The sequence below is a fragment of the Selaginella moellendorffii genome, unplaced genomic scaffold (genome assembly GCF_000143415.4).
Source record: "Selaginella moellendorffii unplaced genomic scaffold, v1.0 SELMOscaffold_60, whole genome shotgun sequence".
NCBI classification, from domain to species: domain Eukaryota; kingdom Viridiplantae; phylum Streptophyta; class Lycopodiopsida; order Selaginellales; family Selaginellaceae; genus Selaginella; species Selaginella moellendorffii.
The window spans coordinates 849,200-872,923 of record NW_003314321.1 but is presented as its reverse complement, the minus strand read 5'-3'; the positions used below and the strand labels follow the sequence as shown (position 1 = coordinate 872,923).

At 43.9% G+C, this 23,724-nt stretch overlaps 5 protein-coding genes across 5 annotated transcripts; 3 read left to right on the top strand and 2 right to left on the bottom strand.

Moving 5' to 3' along the window:
* Nucleotides 1–34: 34 nt before the first annotated feature.
* On the bottom strand, nt 35–1,938 carry LOC9644713 (UPF0496 protein 1). Its single transcript, XM_002983880.2, has one exon. It carries the CDS (start codon nt 1,295–1,297, stop codon nt 155–157), a length of 1,143 nt encoding a protein of 380 aa, XP_002983926.1. The 5' UTR covers nt 1,298–1,938; the 3' UTR covers nt 35–154.
* A 508-nt stretch (nt 1,939–2,446) lies between these two features.
* Nucleotides 2,447–4,831, top strand: LOC9644712 (UDP-N-acetylmuramoylalanine--D-glutamate ligase). Its single transcript, XM_024689009.1, has 15 exons — nt 2,447–2,515; nt 2,561–2,665; nt 2,714–2,863; nt 2,916–3,032; nt 3,099–3,209; nt 3,262–3,321; nt 3,375–3,501; nt 3,587–3,669; nt 3,746–3,962; nt 4,007–4,134; nt 4,196–4,270; nt 4,321–4,441; nt 4,493–4,630; nt 4,682–4,748; nt 4,804–4,831. Exons 1-13 carry the CDS (start codon nt 2,447–2,449, stop codon nt 4,606–4,608), a joined length of 1,479 nt encoding a protein of 492 aa, XP_024544777.1. The 3' UTR covers nt 4,609–4,630; nt 4,682–4,748; nt 4,804–4,831.
* A 34-nt stretch (nt 4,832–4,865) lies between these two features.
* Nucleotides 4,866–6,668, top strand: LOC9644711 (pentatricopeptide repeat-containing protein At4g02750). The gene has a single exon (XM_002984009.2). It carries the CDS (start codon nt 4,866–4,868, stop codon nt 6,666–6,668), a length of 1,803 nt encoding a protein of 600 aa, XP_002984055.2.
* Nucleotides 6,669–6,794: 126 nt separating this feature from the next.
* On the top strand, nt 6,795–8,805 carry LOC9644710 (UPF0496 protein 1). Its single transcript, XM_002984008.2, has 2 exons — nt 6,795–7,210; nt 7,272–8,805. Exon 2 carries the CDS (start codon nt 7,523–7,525, stop codon nt 8,633–8,635), a length of 1,113 nt encoding a protein of 370 aa, XP_002984054.1. The 5' UTR covers nt 6,795–7,210; nt 7,272–7,522; the 3' UTR covers nt 8,636–8,805.
* Nucleotides 8,806–10,566: 1,761 nt separating this feature from the next.
* On the bottom strand, nt 10,567–11,432 carry LOC112351350. Its single transcript, XM_024689052.1, has 3 exons — nt 11,284–11,432; nt 11,046–11,234; nt 10,567–10,991 (listed from the first exon to the last, which is right to left on the bottom strand). The coding sequence occupies exons 2-3, from the start codon at nt 11,119–11,121 to the stop codon at nt 10,585–10,587; spliced, it is 483 nt and encodes a 160-aa protein (XP_024544820.1). The 5' UTR covers nt 11,122–11,234; nt 11,284–11,432; the 3' UTR covers nt 10,567–10,584.
* Nucleotides 11,433–23,724: the final 12,292 nt, after the last annotated feature.

Here is a 23,724-nt window from a genome sequence, read left to right as displayed (position 1 = left end):
TAAATCGACCCAAAGTTGTGAGTTTCCATGACCGTAGGGCTAACTATGAAAATTTTAAACTATTGACCTAACTGTTGACCAATATATATACAATGAATCAATGTTTTTTTGTTTTCTCCCCAACTTTGGAGGATGGAGAAGCTGCTTCAAACGATCATCCTGGCGAGCAAAAGCAGAGCTGAAAACCAATTCTCCCGGATCTCTTCTTGACGATCCGGCGAAGAACCACCAATCTGGCCCTCCGGATGTCCCTGCTGCAGCGATCGACGTGCTCCTCCAGTTCGTCCAGATCCCGGATGAATGCGCTCTGCCGGCTCTTGAGCTGCTCCACCACCAGATGCATGCCAAAGCCGTCCGCGTGCCTCTGCCCAAACTGTATGCAGTGGACGATCGATTCCATGGAGTTGCTGAGGCTGTTGATGAGCGCTCGTATCGTGTCCATCTCCTTGATCGTCACAAACGTCTTCAAGTTCGCTTCTCTCATCAGATCCCGGCGTGCCTGGAGCTCCTTCTCGTACTTGGTGAGGAAGGACTTGATCCATCTTCCCAGGGTCTCGAGTGGCATCGACGATACCGCTGCCACCGCCCCTACGATCGCTGGGACTGTCATCACCGCCGCCACCACCGCACAGATCACCAGCGCCGCGCAAGTCGCAGCGTAGATGATCGTCGACACCTTCGTCCAGCCGCGGACATACCGCAGCTTCCTGTCCAGCGACTTCTTCTTCGCCTGAAGCTTTCTCTGCAGCTCCATCTGCCTCTGGTAGACGATCTGGAACTTCTCCATGAACTCGTCCGTGAAGGGGTTGCCGGCGTCCACGTACTGGTTGAGCTCTTTGAGAATTGCCTGGCACTGCTCCTCGCTTGGATCTCCTTCGTTGGGCATCATGTTGATCGCTACCTGGATCGACATCTGGTTCTCCCTGGCCTGTTTGATACACTTGTTTAGCTCCTCGCAAAAGTCTAGCGTAGCCATGCTGTTGTCGAAGTAGTCCTTGACCAGCTCAAACAGCGAGTCGCTTGCCCACACGTCCTTCTTGTAGTTGAGAATTACGTTCACAACCTCCTGGTCGAGCTCTAAAAAGCTGGTGGTCACATCCTTTAACGACTGGAATGAAAGTCCCCTCTCGTCCACCCCGGCCGCCATGCTCTGGAGCACCCTCTCTGTTCGTTCCTTGAGCCCATCCCCAAATTTTCTCACGTCTGGATCCATGGCACATACTCTCTCGTACTCGCTGAGATCTATGCTGCTCAAACTTTCTCCTGGCGAGAGTGACCGGCTGCTCTGGTTACCCATTTCTTCTTTTTCCTTGTCTACTTCCTTCCCTGTTCTAAATTCCTGTAGGCCTACCTTCCTGTTCTAAAGTAACCCTTTCTCCCTTTCCTGGCAACGAACCTGGCGATGATTGGTATCGATCGATCGACTATTCCATCAGCGACAGAGAGAGGCGTCCGGATGGATCAAGGCGCCCTCCTGTAGCACATAGACAAATATTTCGAGGTCAAACCGCAGCGTAGGGGAGAAATCGCAGAGAAATCCTCGCCCGAAGAGACCTAGACGATGAACAGCAGATCCAGAGAGACGATGCAGCTCCTGGATCGATATTTCTCCCAAGAAACCGATGAATGGCGATGGGATTTGTCGATGGCCTGGAATGCCGCCGGCAACGAGCATTGCGCCCCCTCCCGACGCTTGCGATTGCGCGCTGGATCAATCTGCCTTTCCCGTTTGCTTGGCGAGCAACGAGCGCCTAAACCCTGTGACGCAGCCCTCTAGCTGTGCTACGGGACAATGGACGATGAGATTTCTCCTATCTAGAGCTCGAGAAACGGCTAGCAATCGCTGCATTGCTTGCTTGCGCCATCGCTCGATCGATCGGGAATAGGCGGCGTCCCGGTAAGGGAGAAAGAGAAAATGAGAAGGGAATGAGAGAACAGTGTAAAGGGCCCAGGGTGGACCTTACCCCACGAACGGGTTGTAGAAAGCCTAGCTTTTATCCCAGCCGTCCAAGCGGGAATCTAATTTATTTATTTAGGGGCTGAGAAGAATTATATATCCTTGTAAATCCCTTATATGGTACTTATGCAGAAAACCCGATGAATCCCGATATATGGCATCTATGTATAGCACAATGTTCATATTATGGGAACATCATCGACCCATTAGGCCAGCATTCATGGTGCATCCATTGCAATGAGATTGAAATTTAATGACAAACCAATAGAAAAATGCCACATTGTGAGTGAAATCCACCACAAAAACATCCACCCTTAATGAAGGGCACACCATAGGAGCTGGCAGTGTTTCTATGAATGCTTACACTATAGCACAGTTTGTTCTCGGTCAAGGTGCATCAATGAAAACTTTGATAAAATGAAACTTTCCTCTAAATTCAATCAAATTCCAAATGATCACTGTTGGCAAAACCTTATATTTGGGTTTATTATGGCTACAGCGCCATGGCTTTGCTGCGCGCCTAGCGCTCGGCTCGATCTCTCCGGCAAGCGCGTTGTGGTAAGCATTGCTTCATATGGATTCACATTCCTTCGCCTCTCACAGGTGGTTGGATTGGGTTCCTCCGGCAGGGCTGCGATCAGGCTTGCCCTGCTTCGTGGAGCCAGTGTCATTGCCGTGGACAAGAATGACAAGCTTGCGCCTCTCAAGGTAAAGTGGAGTTTTGTTTTCTCGTGCTAGAAATTTTTTTCTTTCAAGGAAGATCCTGCATTCCATGGCTATGAAATGGATCGGGTCAGCACCGAGCTCGGTCCTCATCAACTGGAAACGTTCCTCAGTGCTTCCAGAATTGTTGTCTCGCCAGGAGTTCCACTTAGCGAGCCCATTCTCGCCTATGCCATGGACTCGGTAAGTTCGTTTTTTGAGTATCAACGGAGCTCCTAGAAAAAAATATTTCCAGGGCATTCCAACGATCTCGGAGCTCGGACTTGCTGCTGAAGCGTTCCCGAAAGCTGTGAAAATTGCTGCTGTGACAGGCACCAACGGAAAATCTACGGTCACGACCTTTACTGGTCAGGTAAAGTTGGTTGTTGCTCGCTTTTTATCTCCTCTTGTCCATAGCACAGATTTCGTGGTGGAATAGATTTTGCAGCAAGCTGGAGTGCGGACTTTCATAGGAGGAAATCTCGGGACACCATTCTCTGATGCTGCATGCGAGTGTTTTAAGTTCCCTTCCGACGATCCTCCTTACCAGGTAAGTGCTTGAAGTTTTTGGTATCGTTTCTTCATACGGTGGCTAACTCCAGGCAGCGGTTTTAGAAGTTAGCAGCTATCAACTGGAGCTTCCGGGATCTTTTTCCCCGTCTGTGAGTACCGCCCTTCCTTGCATTTTGAGTTTTTACTGTTTTGTGATGCGCAGGTTGGCGTGATTCTTAACTTGTCGCCCGACCACTTGGAGCGCCACAAGAGCATGGAAAACTATGGCGAGACAAAGTGCCGGCTGTTTGAGCGTATGGATTCCTCGAAGTTATCCATCATTCCTCATGGTAAGACTTTCTTGCGTCTGGACATTGAAATCGATATAACTATGGTGTCTTTAATACTTTCCATGTTGACATGAGTTTTCCACAGCAGACGAGTTCCTGAGAAAGGTTGCATATAAGTATAACAGTGGCAGCACCAAGGCCTGGCTTGGAGCACTCCCTGGCATTCAGGTGTTCCGGTTTTTTATTCCGTATTTCTCTTTCGATGTGCTGCTAAGTTGTGCTAATTTGTCTTCTCATTTCTCAGCTTGATAGCCAGGCAAGGCGAGCCGTCGTGGTGGTTCCAACAACGAAAGCTGAAGCCCGATTATATCTCAGTGGATTGAAAGCTGTTGGTTCCCACAATGCTCAGAATGCTGCGACTGCTTCCTTGCTCTCTCTCGCGCTGGACGTTGGTGTCGACGAGCACAAACTACAGGCAGCGATTGGACAACTCACACCTTTACCTCATCGGATGCAAATTGGTATGCTTTCCATTTTTTGTGTTTCTCATTGCTTGTTCTTCTAGTTGGACAAGACAAGAAAGGTGTTTTGTGGATCAACGACAGCAAGGCCACAAATGTGGATGCAGCTTACACGGGCATCAAAGGCCTCGCCGATCGAAAAGCTGTTATACTCCTCGGAGGTCTCGCAAAGGTAAGTTAAAAACTACTTTAAAAACTGTGACAACGTCTCATGTCATTTCTCTTGCTCGCAGGTCCTTGATCAGGATGGAAGCCTTGGATTCAAGAAACTAAGCGATCTCCTACAAAATCACAGGGCCATCGTCACAGTAAGCCTCGGGAAAACTGTGTCCATGCTACTCACGTTTTCCCATTGTAGTTCGGTGCATTTGGCGAACAGATTGAGAAAGAGTTGAAGGAAGCCAACGTTTCAATCCCGTGCTTCCGTTCCCTGACCATGGAAGATGCTGTAGCTAGAGCTGAGAAACTCTCCAAACAAGGTATTCATTGCTGGAAGCACGCTTTCTTTATTCATCTCATCATCTTTACAGGAGATATTATTCTTCTCAGCCCAGCTTGTGCCAGTTTTGACGAGTTTCGCAACTTTGAGCATCGAGGGGAAGTGTTTGGACAGCTTGCAACTCGATACATAACATCGACGACGTAAAGTTCAGTTGTTCTTCCTCACGGTACGTGCGATAGTCTGGCTTGTTGCAACTACTTGTGGTGCTTGTTTCCAGGATCACCAAGTGGATGTTTCTGGATCGCGAAACTGGCCTTGATAAGCATTGGACAAATTTTCCCGAGGTAAGAATGCCGTTTTTTCGTGAGTCTCTAATGATCTTCCATTGTTGCGACGTAGCTTTGTCAAGATTATGGGAGTTCGAGTGGTCATGTCTTCGCTCTAGCAAAGCTCATGGCCAAATGGCGACCAAGAACAAAGAAATCGAATCGTATGCCTCGCTGCTAAAGTCTTGCGGAGAGTCGAGAGATTTAGCCGAGGGAAAGAGCGTGGTTGTATGCATTGCCAGGAGCAAGTATAGGAGGAATGTTTATCTCGCCAATCTCACCATTGAGATGTATGGCAAGTGTGGATGCCTGGAGCGCGCACAACACGTCTTTGACGCCTTGGTAGCTCCAAATTCCCACTCCTGGAATATTCTCCTCACGGCATATGCCCAAAATGGGCATATCCACGAGGCGATGCTTTTGTTCGAGAGAATGGCAGTGAGAGATGCTGTGTCCTGGACAGTGATGCTCAAAACCCTGGCCCAGCATGGCCGGATCGAGCTAGCAATGCTACTCTTCCAAAAGATTCCACACAAGGATCAAGTCGCATGGAATGTTCTCCTCTCGGCTCTTTGCGATTCTTCGAATCCGCTCCAGGCCGTGGACTTCTTCGATAAGATGCCCAAGAAGGATTCTGTGTCGTGGAACACGATGATCACGCTCTATGCCCGAGCTGGAGAGATCAATCAGGCAATAGATATGTTCAAAGGAACTCCATTTCGTGACACCGTATCATGGAATATTGTAATAGAATCTCTCGCTCACCATGGAATGATCGCCCAAGCATTCGAAATGTTCCAAAAGATGCCAAATCCAAACGTTATCACCTGGACCATCCTCGTAACGGCATATGCCCAGCTTGGGAATATGCAACAGGCACATTCCCTGTTCGAGAAGATGCCGTGCCCCAACGTGGTGACGTGGACGGTCATGGTCCTGGGATATTCTCGTGTTGGGAATCTTTCCAAGGCAAGGGCAATGTTCGACCAGATGCCGCAACGAAACGTCATCGTCTGGAACATCTTGGTGACGGCATATGCCAATAGAGGGCATATTCGCGAGGCGGAGATTCTATTCCAGAAAATACCCGAGAAGAACGTGGTGTCGTGGACGGCCATGATCGCAGCTCATGCCCGGAATGGCGCGGGAATGGACGCCATCCGGATGTTCAAGCTCATGGATCTAGAGGGCTTACAACCAGATAAGGCAACGTTTCTCACAGTTCTCGATCAATCCATCGTCTACAGCGATCTTGGATTGGGGAAATTGGTCCACTCCACATTCGCGAATCTAGGGCTCGAGCAAGACGCTGGAATCGGCAATGCGCTGGTGGAGATGTACGGAAAATGGGGCAGCGTGGAGGAGGCCAGGTGTGCGTTTGAGAGCACAGTCACGCCGGATACCGCCACGTGGAACTCGCTGATTGGCGCGTGCGCACAGAGTGGGCATGCCACGGAGGCGCGCGAGCTCTACCGGCTTATGACATTGGAGGGAATCCCGCCCAATGGGCTGACGTTCATGGCCGTCCTCTCGACGTTTAGCCGCGTTGGTCTCCTCGACCAAGCGCGTGATCAATTCGTGTCGATTCACAGCGATTTCGATCAGATTCCACTTCTAGAACACTACCAGTGTATGATCGATCTCCTGGGTCGATCCGGATGGCTCAATTTCGCGGCGCAGCTCGTCGATTCCATGCCCTTCGAGGCCGATTTCGTGACGTGCATGGCGCTGCTCTTCGCGTGCCGGGTTCACGTGGACGTCACACGTGGCAGGGACGTGGCGGAGAGGGCCTTCCAGCTGGACCCGGAGAATCCCATGCCGTACGTCGTGCTGTCCAGTATATACTCTGAGTACGGCGCCAAGAGGGCCGTCCGATCGTTTCGTGAGAGGTGCAGCGGTCCACGTCGGCATTCCAAACGGCCATTGGTGGCACGTTAACGGTAGCAGACACGTCACGCCCGCCACGCGGCCGTCAGAAAGTTCTCTACTCCCTACACGTGTCAGGCAGCGACGGTGCCTCGACATTCCCGCTCGGACACAATCGACGGCTGGGAAAAAAGCCAGGCTTTCTACTACGCGTTGCTTTCTCGTGGGATAAGGTCCACCCTAGGCCTTTACACTGTTCTCTCATTCCACTCTCATTTTCTCTTTCTCCCTTACCCGGGACGCCGCCTATTCCCGATCGATCGAGCGATGGCGCAAGCAAGCAATGCAGCGATTGCTAGCCGTTTCTCGAGCTCTAGATAGGAGAAATCTATCCATTCTTCCATCGTCCATTGTCGCGTAGCACAGCTAGAGCGCTGCGTCACAGGGTTTAGGCGCTCCTTGCTCGCCAAGCAAACGGGAAAGGCAAATTGATCCAGCGCGCAATCGCAAGCGTCGGGAGCGATTAAATGCTCGTTGCCGGCGGCATTCCAGGCCTCGATCGACAAACCCCATCGTCATTCATCGGTTTCTTGGGAGAAATATCGATCCAGGAGGTATTCCATGCATCGTCTCTCTAGATCTTGTGACATCAATGCGCCGCTGTTCATCGTCTAGGTCTCTTCGGGCGAGGATTTCTCTGCGATTTCTCCCCTACGCTGTGGTTTGACATCGAAATATTTGTTTATGTGCTACAGGAGGGCGCCTTGATCCATCCGGACGCCTCTCTCTGTTGCTGATGGAATAGATTCTCAGATCGATCGATCGATACCAATCATCGCCAGGGTCGTTGCCAGGAATTGGAGAAAGGTTTACTTTACAACAGGAAGGTAGGCCTACAGGAATTTAGAACAGGGCAAAAAGAAGAAATGGGTAACCAGAGCAGCCGGTCACTCTCGCCAGGAGAAAGTTTGAGCAGCATAGATCTCAGCGAGTACGAGAGAGTATGTGCCATGGATCCAGACGTGAGAAAGTTTGGGGATGGGCTCAAGGAACGAACAGAGAGGGTGCTCCAGAGCATGGCGGCCGGGGTGGACGAGAGGGGACTTTCATTCCAATCGTTAAAGGATGTGACCACCAGCTTTTTAGAGCTCGACCAGGAGGTTGTGAACGTAATTCTCAACTACAAGAAGGACGTGTGGGCAAGCGACTCGCTGTTTGAGCTGGTCAAGGACTACTTCGACAACAGCATGGCTACGCTAGACTTTTGCGAGGAGCTCAACAAGTGTATCAAACAGGCCAGGGAGAACCAGATGTCGATCCAGGTAGCGATCAACATGATGCCCAGCGAAGGAGATCCAAACGAGGAGCAGTGCCAGGCAATTCTCAAAGAGCTCAACCAGTACGTGGACGCCGGCAACCCCTTCACGGACGAGTTCATGGAGAAGTTCCAAACCGTCTACCAGAAGCAGATGGAGCTGCAGAGAAAGCTTCAGGCGAAGAAGAAGTCGCTGGACAGGAAGCTGCGGTATGTCCGCGGCTGGACGAAGGTGTCGACGATCATCTACGCTGCGACTTGCGCGGCGCTGGTGATCTGTGCGGTGGTGGCGGCGGTGATGACAGTCCCAGCGATCGTAGGGGCGGTGGCAGCGGTATCGTCGATGCCACTCGAGACCCTGGGAAGATGGATCAAGTCCTTTCTCACCAAGTACGAGAAGGAGCTCCAGGCACGCCGGGATCTGATGAGAGAAGCGAACTTCAAGACGTTTGTGACGATCAAGGAGATGGACACGATACGAGCGCTCATCAACAGCCTCAGGAACTCCATGGAATCGATCGTCCACTGCATACAGTTTGGGCAGAGGCACGCGGACGGCTTTGGCATGCATCTGGTGGTGGAGCAGCTCAAGAGCCGGCAGAGCGCATTCATCCGGGATCTGGACGAACTGGAGGAGCACGTCGATTGCTGCAGCAGGGACATCCGGAGGGCCAGACTGGTGGTTCTTCGCCGGATCGTTAAAAAGAGATCCAAGAGCTTGTGAGAATTGGTGGACAGCTCTCGCGGCTCGCCAGGATGATCGTTTGAAGTAGCTTCTCCATCCTCGTCTGTGCTCCAAAGTTTCGAGAAAACAAAAAAACATTGATTCATTGTAAATAATATTGGTCAACAGTTAGGTCAATAAATTTTAAAATTTTCAATAGTTAGCCCTAAGCAGTCAATTCTCATAAACTCACATTGTCAAACATCTCTAAAACCCAGTGAGCGTCTCCCTTGCGGCCATATCCTGCCACCACCGAGCTCCAGTTGAGCGAGCTTCTCGTCTCCAGCGAATCAAAAACGATCTGAGCGTCGACCATGCTCCCGCATTTTCCGTAGACATTTAGCAGGCAGTTCTTGACCACTGACAGATCGCTTGGCTCGATCGATTCCTCGCAGCTGAGAAGCACTTGGCGTGAGAGAGCTCCTTGAGCGAGCACCTTAGTGCTCGAGTGGGAGTGATATGAATATGCTGGCATAGCATATTCTCCAGAGCTCTCTAGAGGCGCGGTAGGCAGTTAGGGGACATCGAAGGGGATGTGTTCCTTTGTAGCCTCTTGTGATGAACGAGACTCTGTTCATCCTTATCAGAGATGAGGCACAGTTTCGTGGAACTCTTTGATGATGGGGTACGCAGACTGTGGAGAAGGAGAGATGGCGCTGGAGCTCTTCTCGTGCTTGGACTCCCAAGGCTGCGAGCACGACGTCTTGAGCTTCGTGGCTGCTCTCAAGGCTTGCAGTAGCACCACAGCACTGGAATCCCTGGAGGTAATGCCTTGGTAAAAATATCTGCAACCTTCTCTGTTGTTCCACAATGGATGAGCTCGGTTCACTTGATCTCGAATATAATGGAACTGCACCTGGATATGTTTGGTACGCCCATGGTACCTGGGATTCTTGGTGAGTGAGATAGCACCCTGGTTATCGCAAAAGATAACTGTTGGCGCTAGCTGAGAATAGCCGATGCCGTCCAAAAGCTGTCGTAGCCAGCAACATTCCTTAGCTGCTTGAGTAGCTGCAACATACACTCTGCTTCGGTCGACGATAACGCTATAGTTGACTGTCGCTTACTGGACCATGTGATAGCGCCGCTGCCGAGACTAAAAATATAACCAGACTGCTCAACCTCACCTATCCGTGAAGCCAAACAGTTGCATACCTGCTGGGACTTTGGAGTACATGAGTGCATAATGTCAGGTCCCCTTCAAGTAGCGAAAGATGCGTTTGACTGCCAACCAATGGGGAAATCCTGGAGTCTTGAGAAACTGGGACACTGCTCCCACTGAAAAAGCCAAATCTGGCTGTGTGCAGACCAAGCTGCCAACCATGGTATGTGCTTTATCTTCTCGCATTTCTCAACTGTTTGTGGGACTTGATCTTTGCTGAGATGGAGGCCGGCTTCCATAGGAGTTGACCCTTCATTCAACTCAGCAAGATGAAACCTCTCCAAGATATCGTCAACATATTTCTGCTGAGATAATTGTATGATACCAGCCTGCCTGTTGCATATAAACTTATCCCCAAACAATATTTCACTGATCCAAGATCCACCATCTTAAATCATGCCTGTAGCTCACGCTTGAGCTGCTGCAAAGCTATGCGAGTTGGACTGACTAGTAGACAATCGTCTACATAGAGTGCAAGATAAATATATGTCGTATTTGACTCGTGGAAATTACTTTAATCCATATAAAGCCTTTTTAAGTGTGCAATATAAAAATGTATATATCAATTAACCCAAAAACCTTAGTTTATATATAGAAATGAGTGGCCTTTCTGCTCCATCTCTTGGAAGATCTTGATCCCGCTACATACACTTCGCTCATAATACTATTAAATAATATCAATTATTTAATTTATAGAGTTCAGTTGTTACCTCAAGCTGTAGACATGATACCTTTATACCTTTTTATTATAAATAAAGATCACAAACGGTGCATGAAGGTCCAGTGGCTATTCAATCTTAAAAAAGATCTGGATAAAAGCTGACAAGTATATGCGGTGAGCCAGGAGCTTGGCCATGGAAGATGTTTCTGTCATCTTATTGTGCTTGAGGAAGCGGTCCTTGAACTCCTTATCATCAATGGGCGTTGCAGCCAGGCTTGCAGCAAGCTGTTTTGGTGACATCCCGCGCTTGCGCATGACGCCCCGCCCCAATCTCAACATCCTCGCCATGTAACAGCCGCGTCTCCCTGGCTCAAAATCCATTGGCGTCACGTAGTACACCGTCGAACCCGGGTCGCTGAGAATGCCCAAGTAGTTGCTCGCTTCAAGCTGCATCTCGAGGGCGTAGAAGGAGGAGGGAGGCTTGCCCTGCAGCTGCCGCACAGGTCGAGCGGACCCCATACGAATTGCCTTGTCTATAAACCATGCATGAGCAACTAAAAAGTCAAGAATGCTGAAGGCTCACTCACATGATCCGCTGTTCCGAAGAGGTTCGACAGGAAGCTCTGAATAGCTGAGCCACAGCCGCGCGTCTAACACGGCCATGTAGACGTTCTCCAAGTGTGTAAGGTAAGGGCACACAGTAATAAGAGGAGCAAGCCTTCCGCCGTCACCCAGGTCTAGCAGGAGCTGCTCCAGCTCCGCTGCACTTACAGTCCCTGTTGTTCTTTTTGTCAGTATTTTCATCTGGCTGCGAGGGAAACTTACATCGCTCAAGCGACTGCAGCGATGAGTTGCAGAGCGGGATTTCATCAAGCAAGAAATCCAGCTTTGAGGACCACGCCCTTGCAGCCTTTGGGAATTGAGTCTTATACCGTGCATATGGGTTCCTTTCCTCCAGGTCCTAAAGCAGCAAATTAAACTCTACAGCGAGAAAAACAGTGTGTACTTTGGGGTACTCCTTCAGGTTGGAACTGGGCACGTATTTCTTCACGTACCACGCTTGAATTGTCTCGAACAGAGCTCCACCCTCCACAGAGAAGAAGCAACTCTGCCTGAAGGCGGAGATGACCCTCCGCAACTCGAGCGTGGCATCCACGGCTTCTCTCAAGCGCGGCGGCACTTTCACACCCTTGAAGAGGCTATCCACATTCGCCTGCTCCATTCTAGATTGGCCAACCCTATTCTATAGTTTGTGTGGCCAAGCAAAAGTTTTGATGGATTTCCTTCTTCCTTTAGATCACGATCTAGATGAAGTTGATAGAAGGTTTTAGGGCCTGAAATGCTCATGAGGGAGGGCACGAACATCGATGATTCAAGAAGCAGACACACTGACGACGGTGATGCTGTTGAACAAGCAGAAAACTCAAAATGGTCTGTCAAAGCTTTCGAGCGATTGTTAGTTACTGTGTGGCGATCCAGGTGCTGGTCGCGTTCTTGACGATAATGTGTCCTGGGGTACACAATCTGCCTCGCACGAGAAAACTTTGGAGAGAGGTTTGTGATTGTAATGTAGGTGTCGCTCTTCTTAGTTGTCAGAGATTGCAGACAGTCTGTCAATTAGTGGAAGCGATGATGCAGTGACGAGCTTTTGCGATTACCACATGAGCAGCTGCTCATGTGGTAATTGCAAAAGCTTGTCTCTAAGTGTTTCTTTCCACAGCCTTAGTAGATTTTCAATATACACTCAAAAGTTTGTAGGTAGAATATGTGGTTTAATAAGATAAACCATGCTTACACCATTTGCACCTATATTAGACTGCAATGCTTTCCCCTGGATTTTTTCTTTCTTTTTTTTTTTTCCTTTTTTTCTTCTCCTCATAGATTTGCAGGCAAACTTTATTAGTCGTTTCCAAAGTGAATGTGTAAGTTTGGGCGTTTGTAGTCTAGAACGTTAACTATGTAGATTGCTGTCCTTTGCAAGCCCAGGCAAATCAATATGATTCTGTTGGTAGAAAAGTTTGGAGAGAAAGAGTAACTTCGCTTTGTTCTCCGGAGTCTTGTTTAAATGAAAGACGTTAGACAATAAAGAGGAATGAGAGGACCAGCGTTCGTCGTCTCAGCTCTTTTGTCGAGCTCTTCTTGTCTATGCTATGTCTTCTGCCAATCAGTGGCTTGAGCTGCTGCTTCTCAGCCAGGATCTCGACGAAGAATGCGAAGTTTTCAGTCTTCCACTTCTTAAATTTTCTTCTTGCCACGGTCTAGCTCCGCCAGTAGAGATCCCTCCTGTTCTTGATCACGGGACTCCATGCTGTGCTGGGATAGCGCTGCTCGCGGCTGCTCGCCCAGACTTACCAGCCCTTCCTTCAGCTCGCCATAGCTGAGGAAGTGGTAGACGTCGTCGTCGCAAACTTTTGCTAAGCTGTGCGAATTGCCTCGCTGTCAAACCCTTGAGCATATCCTTGGCGAACTCTCGACCATCGTAGTTGCTTGGGCCTCCCGGCAAGACCGCTCGCATCTCCACTGCTACGTCGCGAGCCTCGGCGGAAAATGCTCTCGCAAACACCTTCCGCTTTGGAAAGAATCTAAAATCGGGCCACTTGGTCGTGGCGTCAGCCGAGAAACTTGCCTGATCATCTTCTCCCTTGGAAGAGAAGACACTGAAAGCTTCGAGTCCGACGAAAGGATCTTCCTCTCCAAAAACCTCCAACTCTCGAGACCTAACTTCCGAGGGCGATGAGTTGTGCGTCCAACGTAACTGTTCTGAAAAGATCGTCCTGCCAGCACCTAGAAATTCTAGCAAGTGAAAATCTCAAAGACGAACCTGTGAGCCAGGCATGACTCTTGGTATTTGGCGCATATGCTCTTGGTCTACAGCTTTGGAGCTTCAACGATCCAGCATCCGATCGGGTAGAACAGCAATCCTCCCCGTAACGAGTGAGACAAAGTAAAACTTAAAAGAGAGAACTATGAGAAAACAACATTGAAACTTACGTGAAGTTCTCTGTTTGGAAGAATCGCCATGGACAACGACCCTACGACAATCTCACTTGTCGCCAAGACCATAAGGCAACTGTTTGCTCTCGTCACTCAAAAAGAAAATCTAAAGGAAAAGAGAGGATTTTTTTTTTTTCAAAATTCGACTGAAATCCTGACTATATTGGAAACCTTCTTACCAGTCTTAATCCAGTTAGGAACATCTGGGCCAGATCACAACACAACTCAACGCTATGGACCAGCACCGGTAGCACAAGTCCATGATTTTGTTCTTGATACTACAAGTCTTTCGTCAGGAGTTTGCCGTCCAGCTGTGAAGAACACAAGCTTTAAATAAGAAAAAATAAACAATTAGAAGCTTACAGAAGCTCGGCCAACTCATCGGGTGCTGCATTTGCATTGAACGGGATTCCATTGCTGTGGCAAGCCATGCACAAAGCGCCAATTCCATAGCGCACGAGATCAACCGCCTATTACCAAAGTGAGAGGTAAGGATGAAATCTCATGCACATACCTTCTCACAAAAGGTGCCAAGTCGCGGGGATTGGATGGTAGTTAGAACTGTCAAGAGTCAAAACGAGGCGTCTCAGGAATGGAGCCACGTTGAACCTCATGGCAGCAGCATACCTGGTTTGGTTTTAGGTAGTTATCTTAACAAGAAATGAAACTTACTGGTTGAGAAAGATTGAGTAATGGGCATCTCTTGTAAAGAAGAGCCAGGGAAGGAGACCGTGGTGAGTCAAGGCTAACACCATCTGATCCTGAGCCGCTCCATAAAGTGTGTAGAAGGCTATATGTGACATATAAGGGGCATTTCTTCCAGCTTTTTGCTTCTTGTAGAGCCCTTTGATGTCTACAAAGAAGAAACAAAACTAGCTTACCACTACTGGTACAAAATAGCTTATTTACGGTCCAGCAGCTTCTTGTAAGCAGTGGAATTCAAGACGGCATCGTTCAAAGCCATGTAGCTCCCAGAGCGCGGGAGTTTCATCCTGGAGAAGTGCTCAGGCCTCACATAGAAATTCTCCCAGCCCAAGAGGTACGAGCAATCTGCCATCACCTGGAAGAAAGAATGAAACAAGTATTTAGTGGCATGGATTGAGGAGCAGAATCGAGGCGCAATAGATGGAGAGCACGAGAGGAATCACTTGACTGGCGGGCAAGAACAAAAGAGAATGCTTACCAAGCCGATCGGGGAGTACAATGTCGTGTGGGCAGCCACATCCGTCCAGCTAAATTCTGCAAAGAGATCTCGTGGCGTCTCCAAGCCGTTCTATGTCATGTTCACGCAAAACGAAACAACTGCTAGATACAAAGGATCTAAGAAGGCATAATCAACATTATTGAATGCATGAGGAGGATGAAGCATCATCCCCTTTCTCTCACCGCTAAGAACCCTAACTCTCTCATCCCCAAGATGATGAGCGATGCTAGGCAGCGGCGATGGATGGCCCCAGGATGTGGCAAGAGCAACATAGGCCGCTGTGACCATCGCGGTTTTCAGTGCTAGGTCAGCTTTGTTCGTAGATGATCGCTGGAGTAGCGAAAGGATTTTCCTGGAGATCTTTGTGAATCTCCTGACCAAAGACAAGATCAATGCTCCCAGCTCGTTTACGCTCTCTACACTCTCTACGCTCAAGCGTCCATGCTCAGCCACGACTGTAGCGGCATGACATCTTGTAGAAGTTGCCTTCTTTGCCTTACAACTGTGGGATTTCAGAACCCGGAACAAGAGTAAAATCAGTCTCGGTTCTTTGGAACCAGCCGAGAGACGCGTTTTTAGCGCTGAAGCACACGCTGCAGCCACCAGGCCACCAACGGCTTGCAGCTCAATGGGATGGAAGATGGCCATAGCCACAAAGAATTTGTCTCTGGAAACTAACTCTTCTCTCAGGCAAAACAAGAGCTTGGTCCTTGAGTTCTGTATTCAAGAACGCGAATCAAATGTGTAGACCAGCTCCACCTGTAAAGAGAAGAAACCTCTGGTCAAATATCACAAAACGACCAACCATGATTGTTCCCCAGCATTGCCAGAGAGCTTATTCCAAGCGGTTCAGCTCTGGGTGGTGCTCTATGATGAGGCCCAGGTTAGCTCAGAAAGTTAGTTTTCTTACCACCAGTTTGGCTTAAAAATAATGCAATCAGGCTTTTAAACTGAAAGCATTGTGTTCTAGGTTGGTATGTTAGCAAGTAGTGAATTTTGTGGTGGTAGGATTTTACTACCCATAGTATTTATAATTCATTTTTACTACCAATTCTAATATATTCATAATATGAAACTGTTTTGGCTAGTTTCACTGTCAACAAGAGGCATCATTCCTAGAAGTGATAACTATCAACAAGTGACTTATAGTGCAGTAAGAAAGTCCATGAGCATTCTTAAAATCCTTGAAAACAATCCTTATGGGCTTGGGCTTTCCAAACACTAGCTCTCGCATGTCAAACTTCTACACCTTGTAGCCCAACCCATTGTAAGTCACACTCACAACGTGATTTCACAGCTCCTCCTTATCCTGCTTGTTGCTCTAGAACCAAAGTTGTGGAGCAAACAGATTCAAGCTTCACTCCTATGCCTTGATCTTGTTCATCTCCTCTGTCTGGGCACGAATATAAGAGCAAACCTACTCCATCATGTTACATAGTTGACATGTATGGCAATCCTCAAGTGAACCTCACAATGAATCCACACTTTAGGGTAGTTTCTTCCAAGGGAAGACCAACACTTCAATTTTGACCAACTTAACTGAATGCGCACTCACCTCACACATCTCCATCAGGAACTCTTTGATGTTCTCAAGGGATGTATTCTAACAGAGATTTGGAAGGCCCATTGCACTAGGATGTTCAATGACAGGAACCCCTCAACTTGGGCAACAATCTCAAAGGTTTGGTCACAACTGATTGTTGCACTAGCATCTAGAGTGGACATGTTGACAAAAAGAGAAAACAAAAGGAAGATCACCCAAGAACATGCTCTCTAGCTGTTCTTTAGATACAGAAGTGAGGCTGGTGAAGATGAATAGACTTGGTCTTGGGTAACAATCTCAAAGATCTGGTCACAACTGATTGTTGCACTAACATCCAAAGTGGACACACTGACAAAAAGAGGAAACAAAGGGAAGATCACCCAAGAATATGCACTTTGGCTGTTCTTTAGACACAAAAGTGAGGCTAGTGAAGATAAATACGGTCAGAGTTGAAAACCACTAATACGGCTTTGGCATCACTTGTCTAGGAGCGATAGAATATATATTTCCCCGAGTCCCTCAAACTCTCTATCAGAGACTTTAATCACATAGACCACAATGAACACAGATTTGAGCTTTAATTTAGCTTTGGCCCCCTCACCCCCTATTTGCTCTTTTCCAATTTTGAGCATGTCAAAATTGGACTCTATGGTTTTATAGAGAATAAATAAGTAAAACCCAATTGAAATAGATGATATGCAGTTTAAGGATATTTATGAATATTTAATTTTTATTTAGTTGGCATGTTAATAAAGTGAGGAATTAAAAATGTTTAATTTTTTAGTTCTATATTTTATCTTACTTTTCAGATTTATTCCTCTTATATGCTTAGGTGGGTATATTAAGTTTTAAGAGGCTCCTTTTAATGTAGTCACATGATGTAGAAGATTAAAATCTAAACATAGATGATCTAACCATAGAAGATTCAAGTATGCTCAAACTCCACTATGAGTTCCATCTTATGGAAGAGCTAGAGCTTCTTGGCTATTTATAAACTAAAAAATAAAGATTAGCAATCCATTTTAGAACAAAAAAGAGAATCCAATTACTTGTGTAAAATTAAAATCTGATGTGATTTTCCTTCACATTAAAATTTGTAATTGACTATGATATAATCTGAAATTTGAAATTGATTGTATTATAATATTGGCATTTAGAGAGCCTCCCACAGGTAGTCAACTATGTACCAATATTAAAATACAACATAATGAAAAACCTTAGTTATTCTACTTCTTAAATAATATGATAAATTACTAAATTTAGACTTAAATTTAATATAGCCTTAGGCTATATTAAATTCTTATTATATTTTCAACTTAAAATGCCTAAAAATGTCACTGATAAGATTTTTTTGGATTAGGTTTTGTATTTGATATGAAGTTTAATTAAAAATATTATAAACTTAATATTATTAAATCTATTGCTTATAGAAGAGAATTTTTTATATAAGGACAATGTATTGAGTAAAAAAAAATTGATATTAGCTAATCCCTAAATAATAGCCGACTATAATTTTTATAAAGCTCTTCTTTTCACTAGAGTTGCAATTAACAGCGTAATGTTGATGTATATTGCAAGATCTAGGCTTTGCACTTCACTATTGCACACTCTACAAATAGATCCAAATGAAGAAGATATTATTCATTCAGTTTTAACCCTTCCTTATGCATTGTAAATATACAAAACTAACATATTTGAAAAAAATGGGTTTGAAAAATAAATATAAGTTAAATTAAAATAATCTATCCTAAAGTTGTTCTATCAATACAAGGAATGAATTCTCCTGAAAAATCTTCAATATCCTTTTGTGAACAAGCTTGAACTATTCTAGAAGAAAAAGAAAATTTAAGCAATGTTAGAATGCCTATCAAAACAAAGTTTTTATCTTACCTGAGTTCTCACTCCATCAGTTGGAATAAATTAGTAGAGATGTGGGATGCTTTGAAATATTCACCACATTTAAAGCAATGAACTTCATATAGATTTTATATTGCAACCCAATTAGCTGTTCTTTGCAAGATAAGTTGAAAATACACTCTGTAAGCTTTGTGTATGCCGTACATTGCTTATATCACGAACACCAATGTTCAAAAATTCAAAGATGCTTATAAAACTATATCACTCACTTGTACAATTCTCGCCACAAATGCTCAATACGCTTAAAAAAAACTCTCAAGAAAGGTAAACTTTAAATAAACATAAATCTATTATTTGGTTTCATATTGATATTCCACGTATAAAGCTTTTTGCCTCTATGCCCCAACACTAGATTATATCAACCTTTATGCTATTGTGTTTTAAAGCATTATCACTCTTTATTCATTTTAGCCTCTCAAAGTGATATATAACCCATGCATATGTGTTGAAAATAGCATGGGCATCTTTGGTCATAAATAGCTTATAGGCCATAATAAAATGCATTGCTCCATAAATCATGGCATGGATGCATGCTATAAAAACACAAAAATAATGGTTAACAAAGACAAAGAAAAAAAAAACTTATAATTCATATAGCATAGTATATAAGTTGTTTTATTAGTGTAGTTACATCAACAAATTTATAACAAATGCCTACTTTGTAGTCTTTTTAGATCATGTAAAGTTAATGCCTCACGAATTTGATACCTACTAAAATAATAATCAATTGCTTGACAACAAGAGCAGAAGGATAATACCCTAATTTGTCATTATACAATTCATGGGAATATTATTATTGGACATGGTTAAGATCTTCCTCTATCAGTATCCTATGGTACACCCCCCTCCAATTTGTATCCACCACCCGCATATATTTGTATAATGTTAGCTATATAATTCCCAAATAATTTGCAAGATAAACTATAGTCTTTATTTTACTTTAAGTGTATCCATACACAAAATGCTGTTGATCCTTTTGATCTCAAAAAGTTATTGAAGCCTTACAAAAAATACCATAATGAAGACTCTCCAATTCAGAAATTCATCTACTCACCACTGGAATGTCAGGATCTCCATCTTCATCTTCACTCTCGCTAGCTAAAAAAATGTTGGAATTGAAGTCTAATAGCAACCCTGCACTTGGTTCATTTCCACCAATATATCTATTTACAATATTTGTATTTGAGTCCAATTTCACAAATCTAAGCTATAGGCAAAACTTACTCATTGTGGATGTTTCTAGTTACTACCAGAAAACCAAATCAATTTCACTACCACAACATGAAATTAAATTATATGGTTCCAAAAACTCTTTCTTGCTTGAGAACCCTAAGTCACACTTAGACAATGACAATAATGATGAATGGGATGTTGTATGGGTCATCTTGCCACATATATAACCTGCATGTATGACCCATCATTTTATAGTCAAAATGTATATATGCCCATCTCATTGGCATCTAGACTTCATCCAATTGGAGAATGCCACCTAGACTATGCTACGTGTGCAGGGATTTACAAATAAAATGCCATATTCTATAAACAAAGATAAGATGGCAATACAAAGTGCCACCATATGGATTCCTTAAAGTTATTCATCCTTCCTCATTTCTAATGTAAAGTTAAGAGACATAAGTGTATAGTAAACGAGTTCTTGAGAAAGGTTGCATATAAGTTTAATAGTGGTAGCACCAAAGCTTTGCTTGGAGCACTTCCTTATATTCAGGTGTCTCATTTGATGTGATGTTAATTTATGCTCATTTTTCTTTTCTTATGAGCAATTATGGTCTGGATATTGGTGTAGACGAGCAAAAACTTCAAGCAACGATGGACAACTTCCACATTTGCCTCACCAAATGCAAATTGGCATGCTTTCCATTTTTTTTCATGTGAATGCAACTTATAGTATCCAATTATATTTTCTTGTTCGCAGGTCTTTAAAAGCCTTGAATACAAAAACTAAGCAATCTTCAAGCTTGGCAAAATTATGTCTCCACATTTTTGCATTGTAGTTCAGTGCATTTGGTGAACAAATTGAGAAAGAGCTAAAGGAAGCTAATGTTTCAAGCCCTACTTTTATTCTTTGACTATGGAAGATGTTGTAGCAAGAGTTGAAAAACTCTGAACACAAAGTATTTATTGTTGGAAGCGCTCCAAGTGGTTGGGCACTCCAACCTTTGCTTTGCAAAATAGTAAAAACTCAAGTACTTACAGATGGGGAAAAAATGCACTTAACCCTCAAAAATCTAGTAGATGTCATGTAGTGTTAAATTTGTCCAACATAGACTTTTGGTAAATCCCTTAAGAGGCAATTATAACCTTATGTCATTGTTTGTGGTGGATCCAAGGCAAAAAGGGTAAAGCCAAACCTGGTAGCTATTGCTAGCAATCCATTTCTTAACATTTGCTTTTGAGTTGTTAATTATATCCAGTGATCTTATAATTTCTGCATGCACCTATGCTATATAAGTTTTTCTAACCTCCTGATAACATTTTTTTCCAAGCATCAAGTATGCACTGCTAGTGTCAAACATTGTTGATTCATGAGTGCTACAATTTATAGTTCTAGAGCCTATAGAAATGTTTTCCATGTTCACCCCCTAGTGATTTCCCTTCACATAATCTCCAACTTCAATAAATTTTAACTTCAAATCAGCCAGCCCATCTAAAATTTTTTTAGTCCCTGTTAACAAGCCGTCATTTCCATATAAAATGCAAATCTCCACAGCTTTTATATTTGCCATTCGACCCATCTGCTTAAAGAACAAGGACCAATCCAATCCAAGAGAGAGTACTCCATCCATAATTTCCAATTTCCCCCACAGAATGGCTCATAAAAAATTTAAATAACTCACCAGAACTTTACCACTTCCATTGTTACCACTGATCTTAACATCTCATGCTTCCACCATTACACCATTAATCCCATATTTTCTATTTCCACACTCCACTTAGATATTGCAAGTTCCGCCCCAAAACAAAAATTTAGTTTTTGTAAGCCTTGTAGGATTGGCTACAAAATCATAACACTATGCCTTTGTTACCAAGCTAAAAATTAAGGCCATGTCACTGAATTTTCCCTATTTGCCCAAGTAAACCTACTCCTGATGTCTAGCTTCAGCCAAAACATTAAAGCAGAGTTTGAACTAGTAAGAATGGCAAATTCCACATGAGGTATATGGGACTCATCAAACATGACTTCAAAGGATAATATTGTAACCCAAAGAAGTGCTAGTAGGCCTGATATGAAAAAACTCCTTTTTATTAATTTATAAGATAGAAGTTATATTTCCAATTAAGTTGGAAATCTCAACTTTACAACTAGCATTGAAGCATGAATTAAATGATAATAAAGACTTGGAATTGAGGCTTATTCAACTTGAAGGGATAGATGAGAATCAACATCAAGTTCTTCAACATATAGAAGTAATTCAACAAAAAAGAAACTTTAGATTTGATAAGAAATTTGTAAAGGTATTTTAAATTGGAAATCTAGTTATAAAATATAATAGTAGAATTGATAAAATATTTATGAAATTTTTTTTCCGTAATAATGGGATAAGATAACCTATATCAATGGACTATACTTGCTAGTAAATCTTGATAGAGAAAAATATGACACTCAAGTGAATGGATATAGATTGAAAATATTCTATATTCAATTATTAGACAACATTACTATTGGGTGTAAGTTCCAAAATTTGAACTTCCCGAAAAGTCACCCAACCCAATACTATTTAAACCCAAAGACGCTTAACCTTAAGTAAAAAAAAAAGTGCACTTTTATTCATAGGTTTTTTCCTTTGATATTTTAACCCTATGGATTATCTTTTAAATTGTTCTCTTTAGTTGCTTATAATCCACTACACTTCTTTGCAATTTCATGCCCTCATGAATGGAAGTTGAGAGCTATAGCTCTCCTGAGAACCTTACTCTCTTAACACCCTACCTTTCAGGTCAAGCCCAGTTGGAATAAATTAGACCTGCCAAATGTCAATCAAGATGTAGTGCGATTCCCTTAAGCCAACCAACATAATTGAACTTGAGACCCACTCCAATACAAATATAAACTCATGAATTTGGACTTTCTGGGAAGTCACTTAACCTAGTACTAAGGATGATTAACCCCAAGTATTCGAAGCCCCTTAAGCAATTAGAAAAGGGGGTAAACTCTTATTTATGGGCCCTTTCTTTCTATATTTGAATTTTATGGATTGTCTTTCAAGTTGTTCTCTTTGGTTATTTATATTGACTTACAAATAACCAATATAACTTACAACTATACATCTTATTTGTGTAAGATTATGTGACAGGAAAAATCTTCAATAAAAAATGCTATATTCAAAGTCAAGATATATATAAATTATAACTACCTTTTCTCTATAACCTAATATTTGAAGTTAAATTCAAAAACAAGTGAAACTAAATCCCTTCAGAATTACTCTTTCCTTTCTATATCTATTTTACTCTATCATAAATTTTATCTTCCACCAAATTTATAAAATGATTTCCAACTTTGCAAAGATTTTGTTCACCATTCAAAAATGTTTTCTTATTTAATATATGCATTTAACAATGGTCATCTAAATCTACCACCTTTTTTATACCAATATTTTATAATATTAACAATAAAACATAAAATATAATTTAAGGACTAAGGAACCTTTCATAACACAAAGGGGGTAATATATTTATCCAATCAGGCATCCAATCAATTAATGTGGCACCAACCAATTTTACTAGTCATATTTAACTATTCTTATAACTCTAGAGCCGGCTTCCTCTTCGAATCTGCTCGAGCGAGGTAGCATCCAGCCTCTTGATTCGCGCACTGGAGCCTTACCCCTCAGGAAAAACTCGCGCCTCGAGCTTCTCCTGCTTCGAGAGGTCATCAACCGAGCCAACAAGCCTTGGGCTGTGCTAAAGAAAAACCAAACACAAAATGGGATTCACTAAAATGAAATCACAAACCTTGTCAAGGTTTGAAGTGATCTATCTACCTAGATATGGCGATACTTGGATAGATTCTTGTGTGGGTCGCTACTATATGTTTAAGGTGACCATTGGTTTTGAGATACAAGAAGGCAAGGTATTTGAAATTCTTTTCTGTTGATCTAATGTTGATCTAATGTCTATCTATATTGCGCTGTCCGATTTAGATGTATTACACAACTGAACCGGATGTGCATGGAAATTAAGCGTCCAGTTGCGTTTGCCATTGCCGAGCTTCTCGAGTCCATTCCCTTGTTCATGTGGAGGTTGAATGTGTATGGCGGTCGGTACCAAACTTCAGAGCTGCCTGCTTCAAGCAGGTTTGTGCTTGTCAAAAGCCATCCATTTAATGATCGAACTTGATGCGTGAAGGAAAAATCTGAAGGAAAATGGACGAGAGTGAGTGCTGCTGTACGGAAGGGACGACTTTGAGCGAGTGCTGGAACTTTTTGCTCTTTGTGCATGTCCTCGTGTTTAAGAATGAATTGCAAAACGAAGCGCAGACGAGAAACACTAAGGCTGAAACGGAGCAGTTGATACGAGAGAACAAATTATCCTGAGTTGTGCCGATACATGGGCAGGAAGGACAAACTAAGAGCGTTCGTGGTGACTCTGT

Excerpts from the sequence above, each read along its gene's own strand:
- LOC112351350 (XM_024689052.1), bottom strand. The coding sequence starts at position 11,121 with ATGGCCGTGTTAGACGCGCGGCTGTGGCTCAGCTATTCAGAGCTTCCT. Across the intron at positions 10,992-11,045 it reads TCTTCGGAACAGCGGATCAT|ACAAGGCAATTCGTATGGGG; the intron begins GTGAGTGAGCCT and ends CATGGTTTATAG.
- LOC9644711 (XM_002984009.2), top strand. The coding sequence starts at position 4,866 with ATGGCGACCAAGAACAAAGAAATCGAATCGTATGCCTCGCTGCTAAAG.
- LOC9644710 (XM_002984008.2), top strand. The coding sequence starts at position 7,523 with ATGGGTAACCAGAGCAGCCGGTCACTCTCGCCAGGAGAAAGTTTGAGC.
- LOC9644712 (XM_024689009.1), top strand. The coding sequence starts at position 2,447 with ATGGCTACAGCGCCATGGCTTTGCTGCGCGCCTAGCGCTCGGCTCGAT. Across the intron at positions 2,666-2,713 it reads ACAAGCTTGCGCCTCTCAAG|GAAGATCCTGCATTCCATGG; the intron begins GTAAAGTGGAGT and ends TTTTCTTTCAAG. Across the intron at positions 3,322-3,374 it reads CGGGATCTTTTTCCCCGTCT|GTTGGCGTGATTCTTAACTT; the intron begins GTGAGTACCGCC and ends TGTGATGCGCAG.
- LOC9644713 (XM_002983880.2), bottom strand. The coding sequence starts at position 1,297 with ATGGGTAACCAGAGCAGCCGGTCACTCTCGCCAGGAGAAAGTTTGAGC.